This window comes from Bos indicus x Bos taurus, chromosome 1, assembly GCF_003369695.1.
Source record: "Bos indicus x Bos taurus breed Angus x Brahman F1 hybrid chromosome 1, Bos_hybrid_MaternalHap_v2.0, whole genome shotgun sequence".
NCBI lineage: Eukaryota > Metazoa > Chordata > Mammalia > Artiodactyla > Bovidae > Bos > Bos indicus x Bos taurus.
This window is the reverse complement of record NC_040076.1, coordinates 81,356,232-81,381,946: the sequence shown is the minus strand read 5'-3', so window position 1 is coordinate 81,381,946 and position 25,715 is coordinate 81,356,232. Positions and strand designations below refer to the sequence as shown.

Below are 25,715 nucleotides of genomic sequence, written 5' to 3'. Positions count from 1 at the left end.
GAGATCGGGCGCCTTCAGGCTGATGTGGCCGGAGCCCCATGTCCAGTTCTAACTGTTGCTTCCTGACCTGCATATAGGTTTCTCAAGAGGCAGATCAGGTGGTCTGGTATTCCCATCTCTTTCAGGATTTTCCACAGTTTATTGTGATCCACACAGTCAAAGGCTTTGGCATAGTCAATAAAGCAGAAATAGATGTTTTTCTGGAACTCTCTTGCTTTTTCCATGATCCAGCAGATGTTGGCAATTTGATCTCTGGTTCTTCTGCCTTTTCTAAAAACAGTCTGAACATCTGAAAGTTCACAGTTCACATATTGCTGAAGCCTGGCTTGGAGAATTTTGAGCATCACTTTACTAGCGTGTGAGATGAGTGCAATTGTGCTGTCGCTTGAGCATTCTTTGGCATTGCCTTTCTTTGGGATTGGAATGAAAACTGACCTTTTCCAGTCCTGTGGCCACTGCTGAGTTTTCCAAATTTGCTGACATATTGAGTGCAGCACTTTCACAGCATCATCTTTTAGAATTTGAAATAGCTCAACTGGAATTCCATCACCTCCACTAGCTTTGTTCGTAGTGATGCTTCCTAAGGCCCACCTGACTTCACATTCCAGGAAGTCCAGCTCTAGGTGAGTGTGAGTGATCACACCATCATGATTATCTGGGTCGTGAATATCTTTTTTGTACAGTTATCCTGTGTTTTCTTGCCACCTTTCTTAATATCTTCTGCTTCTGTTAGGTCCATACCATTTCTGTCCTTTATCAAGCCCATCTTTGCATGAAATGTTCCCTTGGTATCTCTAATTTTCTTGAAGAGATCTCTAGTCTTTCCCATTCTGTTGTTTTCCTCTATTTCTTCTCACTGATCGCCGAGGAAGGCTTTCTTATCTCTCCTTGCTATTCTTTGGAACTCTGCATTCATATGAGTATATCTTTCCTTTTCTCCTTTGGTTTTTGCTTCTCTTCTTTTCACAGCTATTTGTAAGACCTCCTCAGACAGCCATTTTGCTTTTTTGCATTTCTTTTCCACGGGGATGGTCTTGCTCCCTGTCTCCTGTACAGTGTCACGAACCTCTGTCCATAGTTCATCAGGCACTCTGTGTATCAGATCTAGTCCCTGAAATCTATTTCTCACTTCCACTGTATAAACGTTAGGGATTTGATTTAGGTCATACCTAATGGTCTTGTGGTTTTCCCTACTTTCTTCAATTTCAGTCTGAATTTGGCAATAAGGAGTTCATGATCTGAGCCACAGTCAGCTCCCGGTCTTGTTTTTGCTGACTGTATAGAGCTTCTCCATTTTTGGCTGCAAAGAATATAATCAATCTGATTTTGGTGTTGACCATCTGGTGATGTCCATGTAGTCTTCTCTTGTGTTGTTGGAAGAGGGTGTTTGTTATGACCAGTGTGTTCTCTTGGCAGAACTCTATTAGCCTTTGCCCTGCTTCATTCTGTACTCCGAGGTCAAATTTGCCTGTTACTCCAACTCCAGGTGTTTCCTGACTTCCTAGTTTTGCATTCCAGTCCTACTAACTGGAAACTTACCTGGAGTGGAAAAGGTTTCAAGGGATGTCCCCAAGTTTTTATCTATGAAGGTCATTTTAAATGACATCTCCTATCCCCAGTGCTATAAAACTCAAGAGAGAGAATCCTTGCCTCAGCAGTCCTGGTTCTAGCCCGTTTCTCCATTTCTCCTCAGCTAACACCCTAGATTCCTTGAGGTATATCATTATCTGCCTCCTTTTCTTATCTCCCTGTCTTTTTCTCCCCCAATTTTTCTTCCTCTTCTGTCTGCTCCCAACTGAAACTGATGTGGGAGGGGGTGGATCAATAACCAGGTACCCAAGTCCATAGCATATCAGCACAGCATTTTAAGGCGAGTACAGAGAAAAAGAGAGCGACCCAGGCAGTCAGGCAAGAAAAGGGAAATTTATTAGAGGAAAAAGAGAGGGTGACTGGCTCTTAAGGAGGACCAGCGTCCTCCCTTTCTGACAGAGTCCTTCTTACACCCTACCAATGAAAAATTCTGAGGGGATGGTCACGTAGCTGGAGGTCTGGAATCTGAGAAGATTCCACAGCTTTGAGAAGATAGGTGCCAGTGAGATAACAGGATGCCATTTGGGCAATTTGGTCAGTCTCAAGGATCACTGTGATTTATTCTTTGTTTGCTTGGTCGACATAACGAGCCATCTTACCAGTGAGACCCCATGTGGACTCTATCAAGCATGAGAAACTCAGAACCTCAGAAACACCTTGCTGCGGAAGCCTCCCGCTCCTCACATAAAACAGCAGCACTTACTATCTGAGAAAATGAACAGTAAGAGCCTCAGTTTATAGCAGCCTCCAGATCCATGGCTGAAAGACTGGCTTATCGTATAAAGTCCAAACCAGGGCAATTTCATAAGTGATAAAGCTGCTATTAATAATTATGCCAGGACTGAAGACACAAATGAGGACTGTCACAGTAAACATATGCTCTCCTTAGAGAAAAGTCATAGCAAATGATCAGCTTACACTGTCAGCCAGAAATCACAAACTATCTTTAAAAAGCTGCATACTTTGTGTGAGCAGAGATCACTGGAGTTGGATAGGGGTGACATGAGCCCCAAACCTAGCATTAACCAGCTGTGTGATTTTAGGCAGGTTACTTCACTTCTCTGAACCTCAGTTTCCTTATCTGCAAAACAGAGGTAGAATTAATTGCTACTTCAGAAGGTTTACCAAGGCATTCCTAGATCCGAATCCAGAATACTGAGATTTTTATAGAACAGAAACAAAACCAACAAAAATGGAGCACTTTCTTGTTGCTCTGTGATCACCAGCAAAGTGTCTAACTAGTGATCCCTGGCTTTGATTACAAAATTAACCAGCTTGAGAATCTGATGAAAGCCCTGGACCTCTGACCTCTTCCCAGGACAAATGTCCATTGTTTTACAGGTGGCTTTAGGGGCCTCCCTCACTCCCATTTCAAAGGTCACCATGAAGTGCTATCTAATAGAAATATAATGTGAGCCACATATATAGTTTAAAATTTTCTAGCAACCGCTTTTAAAAAGTAAACAACAAAGAAAACTGATTTTAATAATGCATTTTATTTAACCCAGTTTATTTAACCCAATATAGCAGTAAAATTTCATTTCAACATGTAATGAATATAAAAAAATCCAAATTTTTAATATATTTAAGGTATGTTTTTAATATATTTTTTCATAAATTTCAATAAACTTTAATATATTTTTCATCACTTTTTCCATATTTTAATATATTCTAATATATCTTTCATTTTTAATAAGACATTTCATATATTTTAATATATTTTTCAAAATATTTTAATATATTTTTCTTCAAAATCCAGTGTGTGCTTTGTACTTATAGCACATCTCAGTTTGTGTTAGCTACATTTCAGGTACTCAATGGTACATGCAGTTCATGGCTACTATATTGGACAACACAGATCTGTGGTCATTTTTTAATGTGTGGTATTCAGACCACCTGAATCTTCTGGTGAAAAGCACAGACTCCTGGGACTTCCTGGTGGTCCAGTGGCTAAGACTTAGCATTCCCAATGCAGGGGGCCCTGGTTCTATCCTTGGTCAGGGAACTAGATCCCACATGCCACAACAAAGACCCAGTGCAGCCAGATAAATATATTAATTATTTTTAAAAAAGATAAGAAAGCTAGGCTTAAGTTAGTTTTTAAAAAATAAATAAAAGTAGAGACTTTTGGATCCCAAGACCAGAGATCCTGATTCAGCACGTTGGCACCGTATCCAACACCCCAAGATGATTTTTATAAGACTCAAATTTAATGTATTATCAAGTGATGTAGGTACTTGAAATGTTTTTAAATCCATTCATCTTCATTTGAAGAAATTAATGAAAAGTAATACCAGGAGATGTGCCTGGAGAGGAAAAGGAAAAGAACAGAAGACAAAGGGGAAATGAAAGAGACGAAGCAGACAGTCTGGCCTAGATAGTTAGCAAGCAGAACCGCCCAGTTCTTAGGAGTTGGGAGTGGATTATGTCTTTCCCGCCCCACAATCCAGTGATCCCACTCAAGAAGGGCAGTCGGAGGTGAGTGGGGAAGGGAAACGCTTTACCCCTGAGACAAGCGCTTGGGAAGAGGTGAATTTGATGTTGGAGCTCAGTGAGGATGAGGAATTGGAGAACATGGGGCAGTCAGAGGAGACAGAAAATTGAGCTGCAGACTGTGGGCTGAGTCCAGGTCACAAAGCAGGGCCATGTGGGCCCAGGGAAGGGAGGCTGGCTTGGGAAATTTCCATGGTCAGAGGCCAGATTACATTGTATTCCCATCCAAAGCAGTTGTGGGAACAGGCTGGCTGGGTGGCTGAGGAGCAAAATTAGGGGGTAGATAGAATAAGACAATGATGGGCTTGAGCCCCCAACACTAGCACTGGACAGCCCATTTAGCTTATCTCTTCCCAAACTTTGTGATCAGTGACGTCAGGTCAGTAGCTTAAAATCAGCCACAGTGGGAGTATTTACATCATGGAATCAGTAAATGCTATATATTTATTTGTGTGTGCGTGTGTGTGTGTGTGTGTGTTTGTGTGGAGCGCTGATCAGCTTCTAAACACACCACTGGGAAAAGTCCCAGCTCCCAGAGGAGAAGCTCCCAACAGATAAAGAAAACAAGCATATTTGAGCTATTTGTCCTTTGTACCCATAAGGGAAAATGAATTTTTAAAAAGTAAACACATGTTGCTTTCTAAAACATTATAGTAATAATTTTAAAAATTGAAAAAGAGGGACTTCCCTGATGGTCCAGTGACTAAGATTCCGCACTTCCAATGCAGGGATCGCAGGTTCCATTCCACATTGCCACAGCTAAGAGTTTGCATGTTGCAGCTAAAGAGCCTGAATGCTGCAACAAAGATCCAAGATTCCCTGTGCCGCAACTAAGACCCAGCACAGCCAAATAAATAAATACTTTTTTAAAACCTGAAAAAATGTTTTGCTTCCCTAGGAAAGCAGGTGAATAAGATGAGGGCAACCTTAGCATTTGGGGTGAAAGTCAGAAAAAAAAAATAGCCCAGGAAAAAATATGACCTCAAGTACCAGGGTTAGAAGACACAGCCAATGTGGAGTATATGTGTGTATGAGAGACAGAGACAGACAGAAGGGGCAGGGGTGTGGGGCCAGAAGACTAGCCCAGGGCCACATGCAAGGTTAAGTACCACATTCAGTCCTGTGGCTCTTAAAGGGTTACCTCTCAATTGTAGCTGATTTGAATCATTTACCTCTCCCCTCCCTCCTTCCATTCACTTCTGCCTTCCAGATTGCCTAGATTTGGAATGGCTATCTCAGGGTAAGGATCAATTCTGGAAAAGATACGGATGGCCAGAAGCCTTGCCTCTCTAAAAGAGAAAGCCTCCCCCAGCCCTTCATCTGTCACTGTGGAAAGTTACTGAGCACCAGGCAAATGAACCCAGCAAAGGGATCTTTCTTTGGAGTTTCACCTGCTGTGTTTCTGAGGGTTTTTATTCTTCTTGGTCTGAAAGCTGATAGTCACAGAGTAAGCTCCAGACAACATAATTCCCATCTCATTTACCTACCCTAAGGCTCCGGCTATGCCTGGGGCTATATTACATATGTAGGTCAAACAATCTCGGATTAAATGAAAGGAAGGCTATCTGCTTGGGGCAAAATCCCCATCATGGGACATGGCTGTTTCTGTAGCCATAGAGAAATAAAGTCACCACCAAACTTTTCTATAGCATACACAATTTATAAAGTGTTTGCACATATTTTATTAAATAATAAATTTAATACTGCTGAAGTCAGTTATTACTATGGTCTTCCCTTTGCACAAGAGGACATTTGCTCAGAGCGGTTAAGTAATTAGAAGAGCTGACTTGGAACCCAAGGACTTGGATTGCCTGTATCATGCTCCCCCAGGAAACACAGTCCACAGGCTGGTTATCCTGAGCCCATTCACAGGAAGCCTTACCTGTAATTCTTACCTGTAATTCTCCCCAGCTGGCCATCGTACATCTTTCCAACAAACCCAGCTATGTGGGCTCCTAGACTTACTCCAATTATGTAAATGTCATCCAGAGAAGCTCCTTCTGCCTGGAATTTCAAAAGGTCCATTGTTAAAAATTGTGAGGGGCCAAGGAGTTGACAATACCTGGAGAAATTTCCTAACTGTTGACTTTGGAGAAACATTTCTAAGCGCCTTATGTCCATTACCTTATTAAAATGTCACAACACCCCCACAAACTAGATGCTATTCTTTTGATAATACAGATGAGGAAACTAACTGACTGGGCTGAAGTCATTTTCCCAAGGTGAAACAGCTGTTGGAAGGGAGTAGGACAGAATTCAAACTGGTCTGTCCAAATACAAACCTGCCTTAATTTTTATGCCATGGTGTCTCCATTCGTGCTTCTGCTGGGAACCAAGCTGAGACATCTTAAAGCCTTCCCCACTGAGGAGAAGGGCAACCAAATATTTTAATGAACTCCTTTATCTTCATGCTGGCTTGGTTAATGAACTACCATAGAGAGGGAAGAAGGAAGACAGGGGCAGGGCATATTGTCCTAGTCCTGGGATAGCTGGTCATGAGTCATTTTAATATTCCCTTTCCCAAGGGCGGTGGCTTAGCTGAGGAGCTCATGTAAAATTTATGTCACCCCTGGCCACAGTGGCCACCAGGTGTGGCTCTCTGAAATAGTCCCGATGTCAAATCACTTTTTATCAGATTGGGTATATCAGTTTTGGTTTTGGATAATCTGATCTCTAAACTTTTGGCAGGTCTAAGAAAAGGAAGAGCTATGGAAGTTGAGGAAACTGAGCATTGAAGCCAGGAAACCTCTCCTACCCGTTAGGTAACTTTATATGAGTTAGAAAAAGATGTCCCTTCCCCAGGACACTTTGCTGTCATTCACTAGAAATTTATTATAATAGGTATATAAATTACAGTGTCTACAGAGACAATGGTGCTCTCTTAGATGGATTCCCTGTTCAGTGAACAACCCACACAACCATACCGATGGACCTTCCCTTCACCCTCCTGGGGGCTTATTCAAATAACATTTGCAAAACACTGCAAAAATAGTCCTCCTGATCACTGTAGATATCTCTTGGCTTTAAATATCCAGATAATGAGCCAATTCCAATTTGGCTCTGAACCATCTAAGAGAATGCCTCCTTACCAACATTAGGTCGATAAATTCCTTCAAGACTGTTGCCACTTTTCTGGTCTTACTAGAGGCATGGTTGTACATTACAGTTGTAGCTCCTCGATTCCAGTCAACGATAACCACATTCATGTCTTCTACAGAGAGCAAACCCTCTACTAAGTCCTCTATCCATACTGGAGCAGAGCCTGTCGGCCTGAATCCATGGACCACAAAGGTGGTTTTCTTAGTCACGTTCAAGTTCCCCAAAACTGTGGAGTTGATGGCTTGTGCGCAGGTTGGGTTTCTCCTTGTGTAGAGCATCAGCTTCACATTTAGTCCTGTTCCAACCACTGCACTGTGAAAACTCAGTTTGGTAAATGAAGGACATGTTTCATCTGTGTCTGAAAATAAAAATTAGATGGTATCATGACAGCTCTTTCCTTAGACAGACATCAAACAGGAGTTCTGTCCTACACTCACTGGAGTTCTTTCCATGTGTCTTACTGTACCTAGCAAGAGGCTGGATCTAGTTGAATGAAGTTTAAACATCATATCTGATTTAGAGTTCATAAGTGGTGTCTTCTTTTTCACTCAGAAAATCATCTTTTGAAATCCTACCCTCTTTTAAGGTATAACCCCAAAGTTACCTTAGTGAATGAAGCCTTCTCCAACTCTCCCAGCCTTAGTTACCGTCTGTCCTTCAACCCAGAACTCCCCAGCTCCTCTCTGTGCCACATTGACAGCACAATGAAGACATTTTCAGGGATGTACTATGGATATTTCTTTATATGGATGTCTATCCCATTAGACCACAGTCTCCTTGAAATGGTGGCTTATGATTAATCTCATATATCCATCACAGTACCCAGCACATAGTAGAGGACTTAGTAACTGAATCTACGGGGTCAAAGCATCTTTCCTTGTCCACAGCTCCCAACTGCAGTGGTGGTGGAGAACATGGTGTGCCTGGCTCTACACCTTTCAAACGCATCTGAAACTTAACCATGGTGGCCTTTCTCAGGCCTTTCCTTCTTTGCTCAAGCATCATCTTTAAGCATTCACCCTGCTGACTGGACCCGAAGAATGGCCTTAAAAGAAAGGCTGGGGATGTAAAGAGAACAGCTTAAGAGAGCTTAGAGCTTAGAGAGCTTCCCTGGTGGCTAAGCGGTAAAGAGTCCGCCTGCCAATGCAGGAGACACAGGTTTGATCACTGGTCCGGGAAGATCCCACATGCAGCTAAGCCTGGGCATCACAACTATTGAACCCATGCTCTAGAGCCTGAAACCAGTGAAACCAATGCACCCTAGAACCTGTGCCTCACAACATAGAAGCCACTGGCATGAGAAGCCCAAGCATCACAACTACAGAGTAGCCCCCCCTCACAGCAACTAAAGAAAAGCCCATGCAACAATGAAGACCCAGCACAGCCATAAAGAAAGAAAGAAAGAATTTTTTAAAAAAAAGAAGAGCCTAGAGCATCTCATAATGGCAGAAATTGAGACAGTGTTTAAAAACATGTCACAGGGACACAGGAACCAACTGGAAGGGGCTTCCACTGACCAGATCTGGGATAATTTGAGGGCAAAATAATTAATGAGTGATAGGCCGCTCGCATGCCACCCAAGTACCCAGCACAGCCACACACACAGAAAATTACGGAGGCTTTGAAATCTCTTACCCTAGAAAAGACATGGTTAAAAATTGAGCCCCAGGGACTTCCCTGGTGGTGAAGTGGATAAGAATCCACCTGGACACAGGTTTGATCCCTGGTCCGGGAAGATTTCACATGCTGCGGACCAACTACAGAGCCCATGCTCCTAGAGACTGTGCTCTGCAACAAGAGAAGCCACCACAGTGAAAAGCCTGTGCACCCCCAAAAAGAGTAATGCCCACTTGTAGCAACTAAGGAAAGCTCTTGCAAAGCCACAAAGACCCAGTGGAGACATAAATAAATAATTTTAAAAAGTTGAGCCCCCAAATCACACATCCTTCTTTTATACTGTCTAGTAGATTGTGCAGTGAGGCCTCCTCGCAGTGTAAATACTATCTTTTTCTTTTTTTTCTCAGCTTTATTGAGACATAACTGACAAATAACATTGAGTAAGTTTAAGGCATATGACATCACTTTATATTATATATACTAAGAAATGATTACCACAATAAGGTTAGTTAACACACTCATCACCTCACCTAGTTACTGTGTGTATATTGAGAAGAGAACATTTAAAATCAACTCTCAATAAATTTCAAATATACAATACAGTATTTTTTAACTACCATGCTGTGTATTATACACCCAGGACTTATTCATCTATGTAAACATTTTCTCCATCAGTTGGCCCCTTTCATTTTTCCCTTCCTGTAGATTGCTTGTCCCAGGAGAACCTGGACTGAAACTTATCTGGTGCTTGTAGAACAAGCCCAACAGTAAATAATTGTCCAGTTAATCATTTTATTGAAGAGTGCCGAAGTAGGGCTGAGCCTGTGGGACGTAGCCATCAGTAAAACTGGGTTTTGTTCCTGGTTGTGTGACTGACTCACCAGGTGGCCTGGGGAAGTCATGTCATTTTTCACTCTCTACCTACCTGCCCAAGAGCGTTATGTAGTGGATATTAATTATGAATGAGATCATATTGGGGAAGATAGAGTGCCCTTTCCAAAGAAGGGGATTGCTTAATTACTGTGTTTGTTCATTTTGAGCCAAATGAGCCATACTAGGTCAAAGTGTCATAAAACCACGTATCTGAGCACTTGCAAGGCTCAGAGATGCGTCCTGAAGTTTGGGGCCAAAGCTGTTTTTCAGCCGCAACTGCCAACTTTAATGTCTACAGGATGGGTGATCTTTTTGGCCTGCTGAGTCCTTTCTAGAAGCCCTTAAAGTTGACAGTTACTGAAAGGCAAGAAGGGCAGAACACGTAAATATTTATTTTTCACTTGATAGAACCGCTGTAACTTCAAGTATTTTTAAATGTCTTAGTTATGTTTATAATGGCTTTGCGCTCTGGAAAAGGCTATGTGGATTTTGCCTGTCGCTCTTTTGCTTTTTTTTCCATTGTATTTTCTTTCTCATGCTGGGAAGTTTATAGCCCGCTTTAATTTTTCTGGCAAGAAAAAATTGAGCTCTATAACTTTATATGAAATCCTTTTGTTTCTATTTTACGGGATGTCAGTGTGTGGATTGTAGGTCAGTGGACTATATGCAGAAGTGCTCCAGACGTAGGTATATTTATTCAGATTTAATTATGCTCCACTGTGAACCCCTGGCAAGGAGTTTGGGGCATCTGGAAACTGTATTTCAGACTGTCGTGGAGCATATTTTAAAATTCTGCCATGAATCCGGCTGCTGATCTTTGTCAGAACAGTTGTCTTTCCTTATTGTGCTCCAGTCCTTGCTTGAGTAACTCGAGACAGTGTCTAATGACTTTCTGATATGAATGATGAGGGCATTAGCATACTCAGTACTTCTCCTCTCTGATCCAGTGTCTACCTCCTGATTTTTATTAGTTATAAAATTACTTTTAGCTCTTCTGGCGATTACTTTTTCAGTTTAAAAATAAATATTTAAGCCTCTTTGTACTGGTATATGACTCAGAGAGTGTTTCTGTTCTATTTAGTGTTATTATTCTAGCTCCTCCAAATCTACCAAGAAAGTTGAGAAAGCTACTGCTCACATATTGCCTCCTGTATTGTATATCCTCCTTAACCCTTTTTTAAGAACACAAACACAAATGTACTCGCACAAACATACACTTTGGGTTCCCTCTGTCAAAATACAGTCAGTCCTCTTCATTCAGGAATTTCATACTTGTAAATTCACCTACTCAAAATTTATTTGTAATCCCCCAAATCAAACATTTCTCACCCTTGCTCTGCATCTCAGTGGTTTGGGTGTGCCTCATCCCAGGGATGCCCACTCCACTCCCTAGGAAGGGGGGCCCCCTCTTTCCATTTCCCTTCCATGGTTTCTCTCCTCTATCCTCCTCCGTGGTGACAGGTAGACCCTGCCACTTGAGGAAAGGTCAGCAGGGGACCTCTGTTTTACATTAGAAGGAGAAAATGATTTGGCTTCCACTTTTTCAAAATCCAGCTATGTCAACAATAAAGCTGACACTTTTAGCCACGGGTCAGTTTCTCAGTTAGTTAAAACCCAGAGGAAAGAGGAGTGTGACTGCCACCCACACCTCAGCAGCAGACTGGGAGCCCTTGAGGGCAGAAATTTTATTTTTAATAAATTAAAAAATTACATAATATTTAATGCATATAAAATAAGAATGCAGAATATTTGTAAGTGATAAAGCACAGTAGTAAACACTCTATCTAAAGACCTAAAATAAAACCCAAATATATTTGTAACCCCTGAAATTAATCATGCGCAGACCCGTGCCGAGTGGCAAAAAGAAAAATCTGAGTTGCTCCACACGACACTCTCAGCAGTGGTCAAACACACCAACGTCTGCCTTCTTGTTTCAGTTCTTGCAACAAATGTCCTTTTCCTAGCCTCTTACTGCCACATTTTTTGCTTCTTGTGCCTTTACTTTGTGATTTCTCTGTTTAAAATCCCCCAAACATAGTCCTCAATTGCTGGCTGGAGTTTCTAAACTCATAAAGGCTGTGATGTTACCTTCCAGAGAAAATGTGTTACATAAGCTTTGTTCAGCTATGAGTTATAGTACAGCCATGAGTTCAATGTTAGCGAGTCAATGATATGTATTAAATACAGTGTCTTTAAACAGAAACACATGTAAAATCAGATTATGTATTGATTGATCAGTCAAAAAAAATGCTGTAACCAGAGGCTCCCCAGAACCTAACCCTTTATTTCCCCTCTGAGCAATGGTCCAGTAACTGCTACTTCAGTGCCTGAGCGCCTTTACAGAACAGGAACTGCCATGGATAATGAAGGTGAAGTTTATATAAAATTTATCTTCTAGAACTGTATTTCCCTGGTTATGTAGTTTTAGTTCTAGCAAGTACAAGATCATTGCTCACAGTGAGTCCTTTGCCTGGCCTTCTCCATTCGCTCCTGAATGACTCGCTCTTGCTTTCAAGACAGGCTCCTGGATGGCCCTTCACCCATCCCCAGCTGTGCTCAAGGGATAAGAAACTTGCATGGGGGACAGAACCAGCCTTAGGAATGAGGGACTGCCCGTGATCTAACCCTCACAGGCTCTGGGGCTGGTAGAAACTGTTAATTTTTTCAATAGGACAATTTTATCCTGTTTCTTTTGTTTGATTGTTCCGAGACGTTCCTGGATGCAGTTTGATTAGTTACAATTAAACTTGACTTTTTTTTTTTAAGTTGGATAAGTGTGGGGTGGCTAGTGGATAACATATTCACTATATTATTCTCATCTGTAAGTGAACTCCTTGGACTAAATGATGCTCTGACTTTATATGCTTTCCCCCAGGATTTATAGATATTCTACTTCCTCCTTGTGGTGAATTCCACTCCATTTTTTCCCATAAATTTTACCTGTTTTTTCATACCACAAACCTGAAACATTTTTTCCTTTTCTGAAATAACTTCCCCCACTAGCACAGAAGTTCCAAGAAAACTAATCTATTTGACCATTTGTCCATTCTTACATTCCCAGTGCCAAGAACAGGGCCTGCCTCAAATATTTCCTGGATAGACGGATATCAATCTATTAACACATCAGTCAGCCATTCAGAGTGATTCATATAAATACTATATAGTGTATGACATAATGTTTATAAAGTAAATGAAGCATGAAATGCATTGTGACTGAAATTATTAGAAATACATCTGCAGGAGACACAGCCTGGAAAATCATATGCAAACAACAATAGGTCGTGCACTCCACCCCAAAGTTCTTTGTTTAAAATTGCTTAAGTTATTAATCCTTTTCCTCTCAGAATTAACACCATTTTTAAAAGAATATATTACATTTATCTTATTTTGGACTATGTTACAAATTGGTTTAAGCCTCTCTAGGGCAGGCACTGCGTTGTTTTTAGTCTAGTGGTGTGTACCCAGCACCAAGCTCAAGAACTTGTCTTGTTGTTGGGCCTGAAATTCTCAGGCACTTTGGAAAGCATGTAAGGAGTAGATACATGTGAATAACAAATTTGTTACATTGCTTCACCCTCATATAGTTCTTTACATTTTACTTTGGGCTTCTCTGGTGGCTCAGACTGTAAAGAATCTGCCTGTAATATGAGAGACCTGGGTTTGATCCCTGGGTTAGGAAGATCTCCTGGAGAAGGGAAGGGCTATTCACTACAACTGAGCAACTCACACACACACACACACACACACACACATGCCTTCAGAAAGCAAACCTCGTTATTTCGTTGTTTTGTTACAAAGTCAAGTTTGCTCAGAGGTAGTATTAACAGCTCAGCAGAACATGTTAAACGGGTTTCTAAAGCTTAACCTCTTCTATTAGAGTTTATTTGAAAGGGGAGAAACTTTGCCTTTACTCTTCAGACTACTTTGAAATTCAATGCCTTTGAAATGCCATTTCCTGTTTACAATCAGAAAATAACAGCTGGATGGGTGACGTCTCCCATCCATTGATGAATTCAGACCCTTGGGTAGGGCAGGGCTGATTATCATTTACTGTCTTCCTTCTGTTAAATTAAAAGAAACATATTCAAATAGGATGACAGGAAAAGCTAGCTATCTTCAGAGATAAATTATATGTGCCTGAGATACTTTATTATAATCTAATACATGACTGCCCATGGGCCAAATCCAGCCATGATCATTAGCATATTGTCTTTAGTTGTTTTCTTGGTATAACCAAAATTGAGTGGTTTAACAGTGACCACTGTCCCACAGAGCTGAAAATATTTACTATCTGGCTCTCTACAGAAGTTTGCCAGCTTTGGTCTAATATCTTAACCAAATTTTCCAGGCAAGAATACTGGAGCGATTGCCATTTCCTACTACAAGGGATCTTCTTGACCCAGAAATCAAACCTGTCTCTTGCATCACCTGCGCTGGCAGGTAAATTCTTGACCACTGCACTACCCGGCAAGCCCTTGCCAACTCTGGTCTAAGGTCTTACACAAAAACACAACACAATTTTGGAAAGAGCCTAGGTTTTGGAGACAGACCTAGGTTTGAAGTTCAACGCCATTGCCTATGAGTTATGTGATTTCTCTTAATTAATTACCTAACCTCTCCAGGCCTCAGTTTTGCACGTGTAAAATGATCGTAATAATGCCAATCTGTCAGGCAGTGCTTTGCAGAGTCATAGTGAGCCCAAGGCAAAAGAAAAAACACACCATGTAAATGTACGCTTTTACATGTGTGTGCTAAGTTACTTCAGTCCTGTCTGACTCTTTGCGACCCCATGGACTGTAGCCCACCAGGCTCCTCTGTCCATGGGGATTCTCCAGGCAAGAATACTGGAGTGGATTGCCAAGCTCTTCTCCCGGGGATCTTGCCAACCCATGGATCCAACCTGCATCTCTTATGTCTTTTGCATTGGCAGGCAGCTTATTTACCACTAGTACACCTGGGAAATCCATACATATTTATACAAGTATACATTTATTTATCAAAATATCCTCCCATATTTTGAACCAAGTGAAGAATAACCCTTCATTATTTAATCTGTTCATACACTGTGGTCACCTCTTATAATATAAACCACCTAGCAAGGAAGTAAGTTGTCACGGAGCCAGAAATGCAGGACAATTAGAAATGATTTTTTTTGTTGTACAATAACACCGACAAGTAAAATGATCAGTAATATATCTTAGTAAAATGTTTGACATTCTGTTCATCATAGATTTGTGTTGATTTTGATCTTTTAAAAATATTGCATTAAAATATCATCTATGCATGATCAGATCAGATTAGATGAGATCAGTCGCTCAGTCATGTCCAACTCTTTGCGACCCCATGAATTGCAGCACGCCAGGCCTCCCTGTCCATCACCAACTCCCGGAGTTCACTCAGACTCACGTCCATCGAGTCAGTGATGCCATCCAGCCATCTCATCCTCTGTCGTCCCCTTCTCCTCCTATCCCCAATCCCTCCCAGCATCAGAGTCTTTTCCAATGAGTCAACTCTTCGCATGAGGTGGCCAAAGTACTGGAGTTTCAGCTGTAGCATCATTCCTTCCAAAGAAATCCCAGGGCTGATCTCCTTCAGAATGGACTGGTTGGATCTCCTTGCAGTCCAGGGGACTCTTAAGAGTCTTCTCCAACACCACAGTTCAAAAGCATCAATTCTTCGGCGCTCAGCCTTCTTCACAGTCCAACTCTCACATCCATACATGACCACTGGAAAAACCATAGCCTTGACTAGACGAACCTTTGTTGGTAAAGTAATGTCTCTGCTTTTGAATATGCTATCTAGATTGGTCATAACTTTCCTTCCAAGGAGTAAGCGTCTTTTAATTTCATGGCTGCAGTCACCATCTGTAGTGATTTTGGAGCCCAGAAAAATAAAGTCTGACACTGTTTCCACTGTTTCCCCATCTATTTCCAATGAAGTGGTGGGACCGGATGCCATGATCTTCGTTTTCTGAATGTTGAGCTTTAAGCCAACTTTTTCACTCTCCACTTTCACTTTCATCAAGAGGCTTTTGAGTTCCTCTTCACTTTCTGCCATAAGGGTGGTGTCATCTGCATATCTGAGGTTATTGATATTTCTCCTGGCAATCTTGATTCCAGCTTGTGTTTCTTCCAGCCCAGCGTTTCTCATGATGTACTCTGCATAGAAGTTAAATAAACAGGGTGACAATATACAGCCTTGACGAACTCCTTTTCCTATTTGGAACCAGTCTGTTGTTCCATGTCCAGTTCTAACTGTTGCTTCCTGACCTGCATACAGATTTCTCAAGAGGCAGATCAGGTGGTCTGGTATTCCCATCTCTTGAAGAATTTTCCACAGTTTATTGTGATCCACACAGTCAAAGGCTTTGGCATAGTCAATAAAGCAGAAATAGATGTTTTTCTGGAACTCTCTTGCTTTTTCCATGATCCAGCAGATGTTGGCAATTTGATCTCTGGTTCCTCTGCCTTTTCTAAAACCAGCCTGAACATCAGGAAGTTCACGGTTCACATATTGCTGAAGCCTAGCTTGGAGAATTTTGAGCATCACTTTACTAGCGTGTGAGATGAGTGCAACTGTGCAGTAGTTTGAGCATTCTTTGGCATTGCCTTTCTTTGGGATTGGAATGAAAACTGACCTTTTCCAGTCCTGTGGCCACTGCTGAGTTTTCCAAATTTGCATTAAATATTAAATAAGAGTAAAATATTTAGATATTAAAGTATCACAGAGTAAAATATTTAGATATTAAAGTATCACTTGTGTTGCATTAAAATATTACAAAAATAAAATATTTTACTGCATTAAAAAAAAAGTCATAAGTTGACTTATCTTGATTACTATTTTGGTGTCCCTTCCAAATGTTGCACTTGGTGAGTGCCTTACTTGCCACACTCTAATCCCAGCCTGGCTGTCAGGTCTGATGAGAGAATGAGAGAAAATGCCTGTGAAGTATCTAAAGTGTTAACATGATACATTGTAGATGCCAAAAAACTAGTAACTATTTTATTTATTTTTCTGTTTATTTATTTGGCTGTGCCGGGTCTTAGTTGTGGCATGTGGGATCTAGTTCCCTGACCAGGGATTGAACCCGGGCCCCCTACATTGGGAGTGCGGAGTTTTAATCATTGGACCACCACATGTTATTGCTGTTCTCCAGCCACTAAATCTTGTCCGACTCTTCGCGACCCCATGAACTGCAGCATGCCAGGCTTCTCTGTCCATTGCTATCTCCCTGAGTTTTAACATATCTCAAATTTATGTCCTTTGAGTCAGTGATGCCATCCAACCATCTCATCCTCTGTTGCCCACTTCTCCTCTTGCCCTCAGTTTTCCCCAGCATCAGGGTCTTTTCCAATGAGTCAGCTCTTTGCATCAGGTGGCCAGAGTATTGGAGCTTCAGCATCAGTCCTGCCAATGAATATTCAGGGTTGATCTCCTTTAAGATGGACTGGTTTGATCTCCTTGCTGTCCAAGGGACTGTCAAAAGTCTTCTCCAGCACCACAGTTTGAAAGTGTCAATTCTTCTGCACTCAGCCTTCTTTATGGTCCAACTCTTACATCCATACACGACTACAGAAAAAACCATAGAATTGACTATACAGACCTTTGTCAGCAAAGTGATGTCTCTGCTTTTTAAAACACTGTCTAGATTTGACATAGCTATTCTTCCAAGGAGCAAGTGTCTTTTAACTTCATGGCTGCAGTCATCATCTGCATTGATTTTGGAGCCCTAGAAAATGAAATCTGACACTGTTTCCATATTTTCATATTTGCTATGAAATGATAGGACTGGATGACATGATCTTAGTTGTTTGAATGTTGAGTTTTAAGTCAGCTTTTCCCACTCTCTTTTACCTTCATCAAGAGGCTCTTTAGTTCCTCTTTACTTTCTGCCACTTTTTACCACAAGAGAAGTCCCCCAAACTAGTAATTGTTAATGATATTGATAAATTGGGTTAATAGTATTGATCTCATAGGATTATGAAGACTAAATAAGTAAATCACTTAGTATGAGATTTGACATAAAACAAGTGCTAAATAAATTCCTTCCTTCCATCATTTTAGTTTCCTTAATTCAACCAAGGATTTGGAAAAGGGAAGCTTTATTAGCCAGTATACAAGTGAGGTTCTTCTCCCTGACAAGGTAAAACAAATAATCTATTTGGATCATCAACTTGCTCATATTAAAATAAAGTTGGTCCCTTATTCCTTAGCCATTTAGCCCACTCTAGCATTCCTTTAGGAAATGAAATTCTAAGATCTTCCAACTAGCTGATTTGAAAGGACAAGAGCAAATAAATTCTCCAGGACTTTCTTACTCACCAAAGACAACCCTAATCTAAAAAAATTAATATACCAAGAAGTTTACATTTCTTTTAGTTAAAATATCTGAAAACAGGGACTTCCCTGATGGTCCAGTGGTTAAGAATCCACCTTGCAATGAAAGGGCAGTTGCAAGGAATTAAAACCCCACATGCCTCAGAGCAGCTAAGCCCATGAGCCTCAACTACTAAGCCGGAGTGCCACAGCTAGAGAGGCTGTGTGCTGCAACTACCACCTGATCCGACACAGCCAGAAAAATAAATTAAGAAACATATTTTTTTTAAAGACCTGAAAATAACCATACTTTACTCTTGTAATTAGAATGTTGATCAGGTAGGTGTTTTTTCACCTTTATATCAAGCAGGTTTTTTTGGCTAATAAATACCTTTTAGGTAACAAACATGGTTCCACATGCTACAACACGGATGAATCTTGAAAATGCTATAACATGTGAAAGATGTCAGTCACAAAAGACCACATGTTATATGATTCTATTCATATGAAATGTCCAAAATAGGGAAATCTATACAGATAGAAAGTCGATTAGTGGCTGCTTAGGGCTTGGGGATGGGAGGAGATGGAGAGATGGGGTACAGTAAAGGGTAATCAATTCCCTTTTGAGGTCACGAAAGAGCTCTAAAATTGACTGGTGACAGTTGCATATATCTGTGAATATATTAGAAAACACTTTAAATGGGTGGATTGTATGGTATGTGAATTATATCTTAATAAAACTGATTTTTAAAAAATTGCTCCTGTAATTTCACACTTTCAGGGAAAGAATTAAAAAAAACAGGGTGGGGCTTCCCTGGTGGCTCAGTGGTGAAGAATCTGCCTGCCAATGCAGGAGACACAGAATCCTGGTCCGGGAAGATCCCATATACCTCAGAACAACTAAGCCTGTGCACCACAACTCCTGAGCCTGTGCTCCAGAGCCTGGGAACTGCCACTACTGAAGCCCATGCTTCCTGGAGCCTCATGCTCCACAAGAGAAGCTACTGCAGTGAGAAGTTCACACACTGCAGAGAGTGGCCTCCACTTGCTGCAACTAGAGGGAAAAAAACCCGAGCATCAACAAAGACCCAGTACATCCAAAAATACAGTAAATAGACAAAATTATTAAAAAAAAAAAAAAGTGAAAAAAAGATAAAAAGTCCTTTGGAGGTGACTGGGCAGAAGTTTCATTTTTCGGTCACAATCAAATCAGGCTCCTCATTTTCCAGTTTGCTTTCTTTCACCTTGGAAATGGAGGTTGACAGACCTCCATTTTCTACCACTGCAGGCTAAATAAAGCCCTGACTTTGGTCAGTCTGTTGGCAGTTGGGGAGTGATTGTAGCTAGCTGTTTCTGTGCACAACAAATTACTCTTATTTGCAGCCTTAGGGACTAAATATAACTATTATTTTGTTTTACCACAGAAAGTTGAGTTAGTTACATAAAATGTCCTCTTGATTGGAAAGATATATTTTGTTTTTATCCACCAGCTGTATTTCTTTAGGCTACAACCAAAAAAACAGGGAGAAATCTATTTCCCTAGATTGGCTTATTTCGAGTGAGTCTCAGTTGGATAGAAAAGTGTGATTCCTTCAGACTGATCACTGACAATCTTGCTTCCTTTCTGATATAAACTTCCAAGGGATCCTTTGGCTCTGTATTCGCAAGATACACTGCCTTGATGCTAAATGCCCATGCTATCTTGGGGTCATGCTCAGTTCTGGCTTTTGGCTCCTACCTGCCTTTGGAAGAACCGATTTCATCTCCCACGTGTCTGATTGGGGAAAACTCCTACAGAAAGAGGAAACTCCTCATTCACATCCAAAGAGGTGTCTGTGAAGGGAGATGATGGAACTGTAGGTGGAAATATCCCACTGATAAAGCAATTGTGAGTGGGGCAAGAGGACAGAAGGTTCTGAGATTCTATGAGAGTCAATGAGCAAAGACAGTTTCCTATTAAACCTCTCAATATGGCCGAGTCAGCTTATCAAAAGTCAAACTGTCAATTTCTCTCAGACCCATGATTGGTGAAGTTCAGTTCACTAACCTCCAAACCCCTGTGACAGCAGTGAAATTCCACCTAATTTCACCCTGATGCACCATATTGAGTTAGGAACTAAAACAGGGAGGGCTCTGACTCACACTTCTTTCCTGTCAAATTTTGGGTTCCAAGGCGGGCTCCAGCTTTCATTTCCCCCACCTCTAAACATGACGCAAATGTGTATGAATAACTTCTTTAGAACAGAGGTCCACAGACAGGGTATATTGACTCGATGCTGCCTAAAAATCCTGAGATTCAGACGTAGATGAAGGAATACACTGTTGAATATTTTGCCTTCTGGGCAGTGGATGCCAAGTCAGTGTCCAGGACACACAGCCCACCACATGTTGACTGATGGAGCCAGGAGCTTTCCAGAAACCCACACCTGAGCACACACTTAAGCTTGCTTAAAAACATTGTTCTGCAGGAACTTCCAAAAGTCTCAGAAATAAACATCTCTTTAGTCCAGAAATTTTGACTCGGAGAAATTAGAAAATGAGTTGGACTCCTACTTTGAAGAGAGAAGTGGAAGGGGAAGGTGACATGTCCCTACAATGAAATTCTACTGATTTTTTCTTTTTAATCTGAAAAGTAACTCAGTTTATATTTTTTATGCAGAGAACAACACTGAATTTGGCATTAAAAATCCATCCTGAGCCAGACTGAGATGGGTTCACAGTTGGCCAGGGCCAAAATTGATGGAATATCTTTGTTTCTCTTTTATACTGGCAGAGGCAGGCAAGAAAAAAATGGGCTGAATGCCTTCTTCATTGGAAGGATGTCTCTGCTTTTAACGACCAGCTTGAATTTCTTTAGGATATAACCCAGAAAACAAACGAGATGCCAAATTTCCTTACTCTTATCTCTTAATCATGTGCAAAAGATATGCACCTTCATGCTCCACCCCTTAGTCACCTTTGTTTCTCCTGGAGACAGGTGAGTCACACAGTGGCGTGCATGCACACGCACACACACACACATACACACACACGCACACACACACACATACACACACACACACGCACACACACACACACGGAGTTATAAATCATTCTGAAGGGAGTTTCCAATATTTGAGGAGATAATTCTTTCTCTGATTTGGCACAAAGGTATTCTTTAGGAAAATATCTACCTAGTTTTGCACAAGTTACTATAGGTCAAAATTTTGATAGCAGGGTAACTTTAAAAATTACTTATGAACACAACATTGTACATCAACTACAGTCCAGGATAAAATTGTAAAAAAAATTTAAAAATTTATAACATTAATCAGCCTCTGTTCCTTGAACCACCTGCAAGCTGAAAAGCAATGTGAATTTGTTTAATATACAGATTCCAGGACCTTACTCCAGACCCACTGAGTCTAGATCTCTGGAGATAGTCTGCATTTTCAACAAATTCCAAAAATGATTCTGGTAGAGTCTGCCAGCCATTGCTCCGTACTCTAGTAAGAGTATGGCCAAAATTCCCATCATGATTTCATGAAGGTTAGAGTAACAAAATAAAAATCTCTGAAAGTAAAAGACTTGTATTCTTGGGATTTCAGAATCACATCTTAATCACTTGCTCATTTTTGGACTGCAAGCCAAGGAAGGGAAAAACAATAAGTAAATGTATCTGTGATTGATAATTTCTGCTTATTATTTAATATCCTCCCCCATGAAAGTTCTCAGATCATGGTTTTGCAGATACTAAGAAGACTGGATTTAGCTTACAGCAATAATTAAGTATTTTCCTTCCAGCTATGGAAGTTTATCGTGATGTATCTTGATCTGCTTGGGTTCTATTAGGTAGCAGTGGGTCTTGTGGAGTGACTTAAAGCAAGACTTTACTGATGAGATAATGTTAAGGAAAACCTTTCCACATGGCGTTAGTGGTAAAGAACCCGCCTGCCAATGCAGGAGAAGTAAGAGACATGGATTTGGACCCTAGGTTGGTAAAATCCTCTGGAGGAGGGCATGACAACCCACTCCAGTACTCTTGCCTGGAGAATCACATGGACAGAGGAGGCTGGCAGGCTGCAGTCCATAGAGTTGCACAGAGGCAGACATGACTGAAGCGACTTAGCACGCAAAAGGCAGGTCAATGGTTACCAGATGGGGGAGGGACACATTGGGAATTTGAGGTTAACTGCTATGCAGAGACCTTCTGTATAGCACAGGGAACTATACTCACTATCTTCTAATAACTTATCTTATTCATGCTTAGTCGCTTAGTCCTGCTCGACTTTTTGCGAACCCATGGACTGCAGCCCTCCAGGCTCCTCTGTCCATGGAATTTTCCAGGCAGGAAGACTGGAGTGGGTAGCCATTTCCTCCTCCAGGGGATCTTCCCAACCCAGGGACTGAACCCGAGTCTCCTGTGTCTCTTGCATGGCAGGTAGATTCATTGTAAATGAACTATACTTGGTTTTAAAAATTAAAAAAGATATTCTAAAAAAGGCAGGTCACAAAAAATTAAGTTCCAACTTTGTAACTGAAATATATAATAGGAGACTTGAAGAAAGTACCCACAAAATACAATCAGGTTCTTGTGTTAAGGTTAGTTCCCACTCCCCTTGTTCAGTTCAGTTCAGTCGCTCAGTCGTGTCCCACGACTGACCCCATGAATCGCAGCACGCCAGGCCTCCCTGTCCATCACCAACTCCCGGAGTTCACTCAGACTCACGTCCATCGAGTCAGTGATGCCATCCAGCCATCTCATCCTCTGTCGTCCCCTTCTCCTCCTGCCCCCAATCCCTCCCAGCATCAGAGTCTTTTCCAATGAGTCAACTCTTCGCATGAGGTGGCCAAAGTACTGGAGTTTCAGCTTTAGCATCATTCCTTCCAAAGAAATCTATCTCTAAATCTATTTTACTTAAAAAAAAAAATTGTGATAATAACCACAAACTCTAAAATGGTGACCTCTCAATTTAAAATATTATCAATATTTTATTTTTTGTTTTTTGAAAATTTATTTATTTTAATTAATTTATTTAAAATTTAACTAATATTTTAAGTAATTTATTTTAATGTCTCTTTACAATAATTTAATTCATTTATTTTAATTGGAGGCTAATTACTTTACAATATTGTAGTGGTTTTTGCCATACATTGACATGAACCAGCCAGTCACCTATCTTGAACCCCACCTCCCACCTCCCTCTCCAAATATTATCAATATTTTAATTTTAACTTACTATTAAATCACCTTCAAAAGCACAAATTAAGAAAAATTTATTATAAGCCTGAAATACTAACAAATAATTTTTCCATTTCCCACTGAAACTATTTACAGGCATAAATACATGATTTTGGTATGATTTTACAACTAAGTTGTAATCTTAGTTTACCTACAAATTTGAGTTCTGCTTTTTTGACTTCTTTTATAATATGACATGTTATATTATAAACATGCTTGCACATTTCTGCATAGCCTCAGAATTATTTTGAAGGTTACGTATTTTTAAAAGTTGTTACATTGTACTTTCCATTCCTTTATGTAGAAACATTTCTGTTGTATCTAGTTTTGAGATTACAGATGACATAGAATCATCTTTGTATAAAAGATTCTTTTTCTTTTTCTTTTATAAGATATTTCTTTAGAACAAATTCTCAGCAATGGTTTTACTAGTTCAAAGGACATGAACGTTTTTATGGGTTCTAATGTATAGCATACTTCCCTTCAGAAAAATTATACCAATCTTCATTACTTAAACTATGTGAAAAAGTACTGGACTTCTAAAAAGCTGAGAAGTGTTGAGTTTTGTTTTTTTTTTTAATTTTTTCATTTAATTTTGTTACTTTGTTGCAAACATTACTCTGTTAATTTTTATTTATTCATTATGATTAATAATTTTGTATATATGTATGCCTGTAAGTGCAATAATTTTAAGTTATCAATATATCAGACACCATTCCAAGAGGTTTTACATATATAAAATCATGGGTTTTTTTAAATGAAAATAATTTAAATAAACATTTGATGCATGAAAGCTATAAAAACCTACACTGTCTGTAATGGATATTAAAGTAAAATTTTTAAATCCCCAGGAAATAAATGATCTTAATTCATAGTAGAAAAGCACAGAAAAATTAACTATGAAAGAAAGCAACACCACTCTAGATTTTTCAGAATATTTCCTTTTGTACATCAGAACAGGTAATTGAAAGGAATAATAGTTTCTTTTACTACTGAGGAAAAAGAAGGTCTTTTCAGAAATAGAAAAAGGTTAATCCATATCTTCTTTCCTGAAAAAAAATAACTGTATGACACTTGGAAAGTCTAGTGAAGGAACTAGGATGATAAAAAGTAGTAGTAAATTTTTTAAAAAAAATTAAGGAAACTATTCAATAAATGACTTACCTGATCTCACCAAGCACATCAAACTGAGGAGGAAGTATAATCTCAGCATATGGAAAGTGGAGCCCATGTATGTCACATTTGTACAAAGGATTTTCTTCCCAGAGTCTTAGCCTCTATACTCAGAGCTTAGATAACTAACCCGGACGATGTGCGGTGACAACAGGAAGTTCCCCAGGGACTGCAGGCAGGTCCCAACCCTTTCAGGGTATGTGACTCCTCCTCCTTTCAATAAAAGGTCAGGTGTATTTCTGCTTGCACAATTTTATGCAGATCTAGATATTATAATACGTATTTGCAGAATGACGAGTTCAAAATAGTTTCATTCCTTGTGGGCGGTTTATTAGTCGTTTGGCTTGGTGTGTTGAAATCAGGTGTGATCTGAGATATTTTTCCCTTTTGTTTCTGTGAATGAAAGAAATCTGGTGGGTCTTCTGTTGGCCTGTGTATACCAAATTACCTTTTCTGTTTATTTACACACTCATTTCTCAGAGGACAGTCTTTAGATTTTATTGTTGTTGCTGTTGTTTAGTCTCCAAGTTGTGCCCAATTCTTCGGGGACCCCATGGACTGTAGCCTGCCCGGTTCCTCTGTCCATGGGATTTTCCAGGCAAGAATACTGGAGTGGGTTGTCATTTCCTTCTCCAGGGGATCTTCCAGACACAGAGATCAAACCTTGCATTGCAGTAGGACTTTTTACCCCTTAACCACCAGGGAAGCCCTAGATTTTATTAAGAACATTTTATTAATAAGTCCAATCATGTATCTATATTTGTAAAAATATGCTTCAGATTAAAAGAAACCTTAAAACGTTTCTATCTATCTTAATTTTTATTTTTTTGCCATTCAGAGTTCCTCTCTCTCTCTCAGTTCTTTCTCCTCCCTCTTGTCCCTCTCCTCCTCCTCTCCTCCCCTCTTCCTTTTCCTCTCCCCCTTCTCTCCCCTCTTTTCTGTTCTTCTCCTCTTCCTTTCTGTCCTTCTTCAAGAAAAAAATAGATGAAAAAGCTTTAAATAGAGAACTGGGCCAGAATCCATGCATCTCAAAATAGGGAGTAACTAAATTTGTGCTCCATAGCTACAGGGTAATTTAATTCTTCTCTGGTGGAAGAGTTTGCAACAGTTTCTCTGGCTTGTGACGGTGGTCTGAAAAGCTGAAAACTAGATGAACAAATGCAGAAACTACTTAAGAATACATTTACATCCAAAGCATAGGCAAAATCCACTAGTCATTTAACATTGTTTATGAAGTGACAGCATCGGTCATGTAAGTATATCAGCTCTCCATGTCTGCACCCCATTCCTTGCAGGAAGTAAATTCTAGCAATGCTTTCCAAGGAATCAGTAC

General features: G+C 40.3%; 1 protein-coding gene across 2 annotated transcripts in view; it reads right to left on the bottom strand.

The window, feature by feature from the left end:
- LIPH (lipase H) overlaps positions 1 to 24,553 on the bottom strand; it is a 53,470-nt gene extending 28,917 nt beyond the window's left edge. For both annotated transcript variants that reach the window (XM_027538964.1, XM_027538970.1), the window contains exons 1-3: positions 24,374 to 24,553; positions 7,173 to 7,540; positions 5,979 to 6,087 (exon numbers count right to left, since the gene is read on the bottom strand). In XM_027538964.1, the coding sequence (XP_027394765.1) occupies positions 5,979 to 6,087; positions 7,173 to 7,540; positions 24,374 to 24,440 (544 nt within the window). In that variant the 5' untranslated portion in view covers positions 24,441 to 24,553. The remainder of the gene's footprint in view (positions 1 to 5,978; positions 6,088 to 7,172; positions 7,541 to 24,373) is intronic.
- Between the last annotated feature and the right edge of the window lie 1,162 nt (positions 24,554 to 25,715).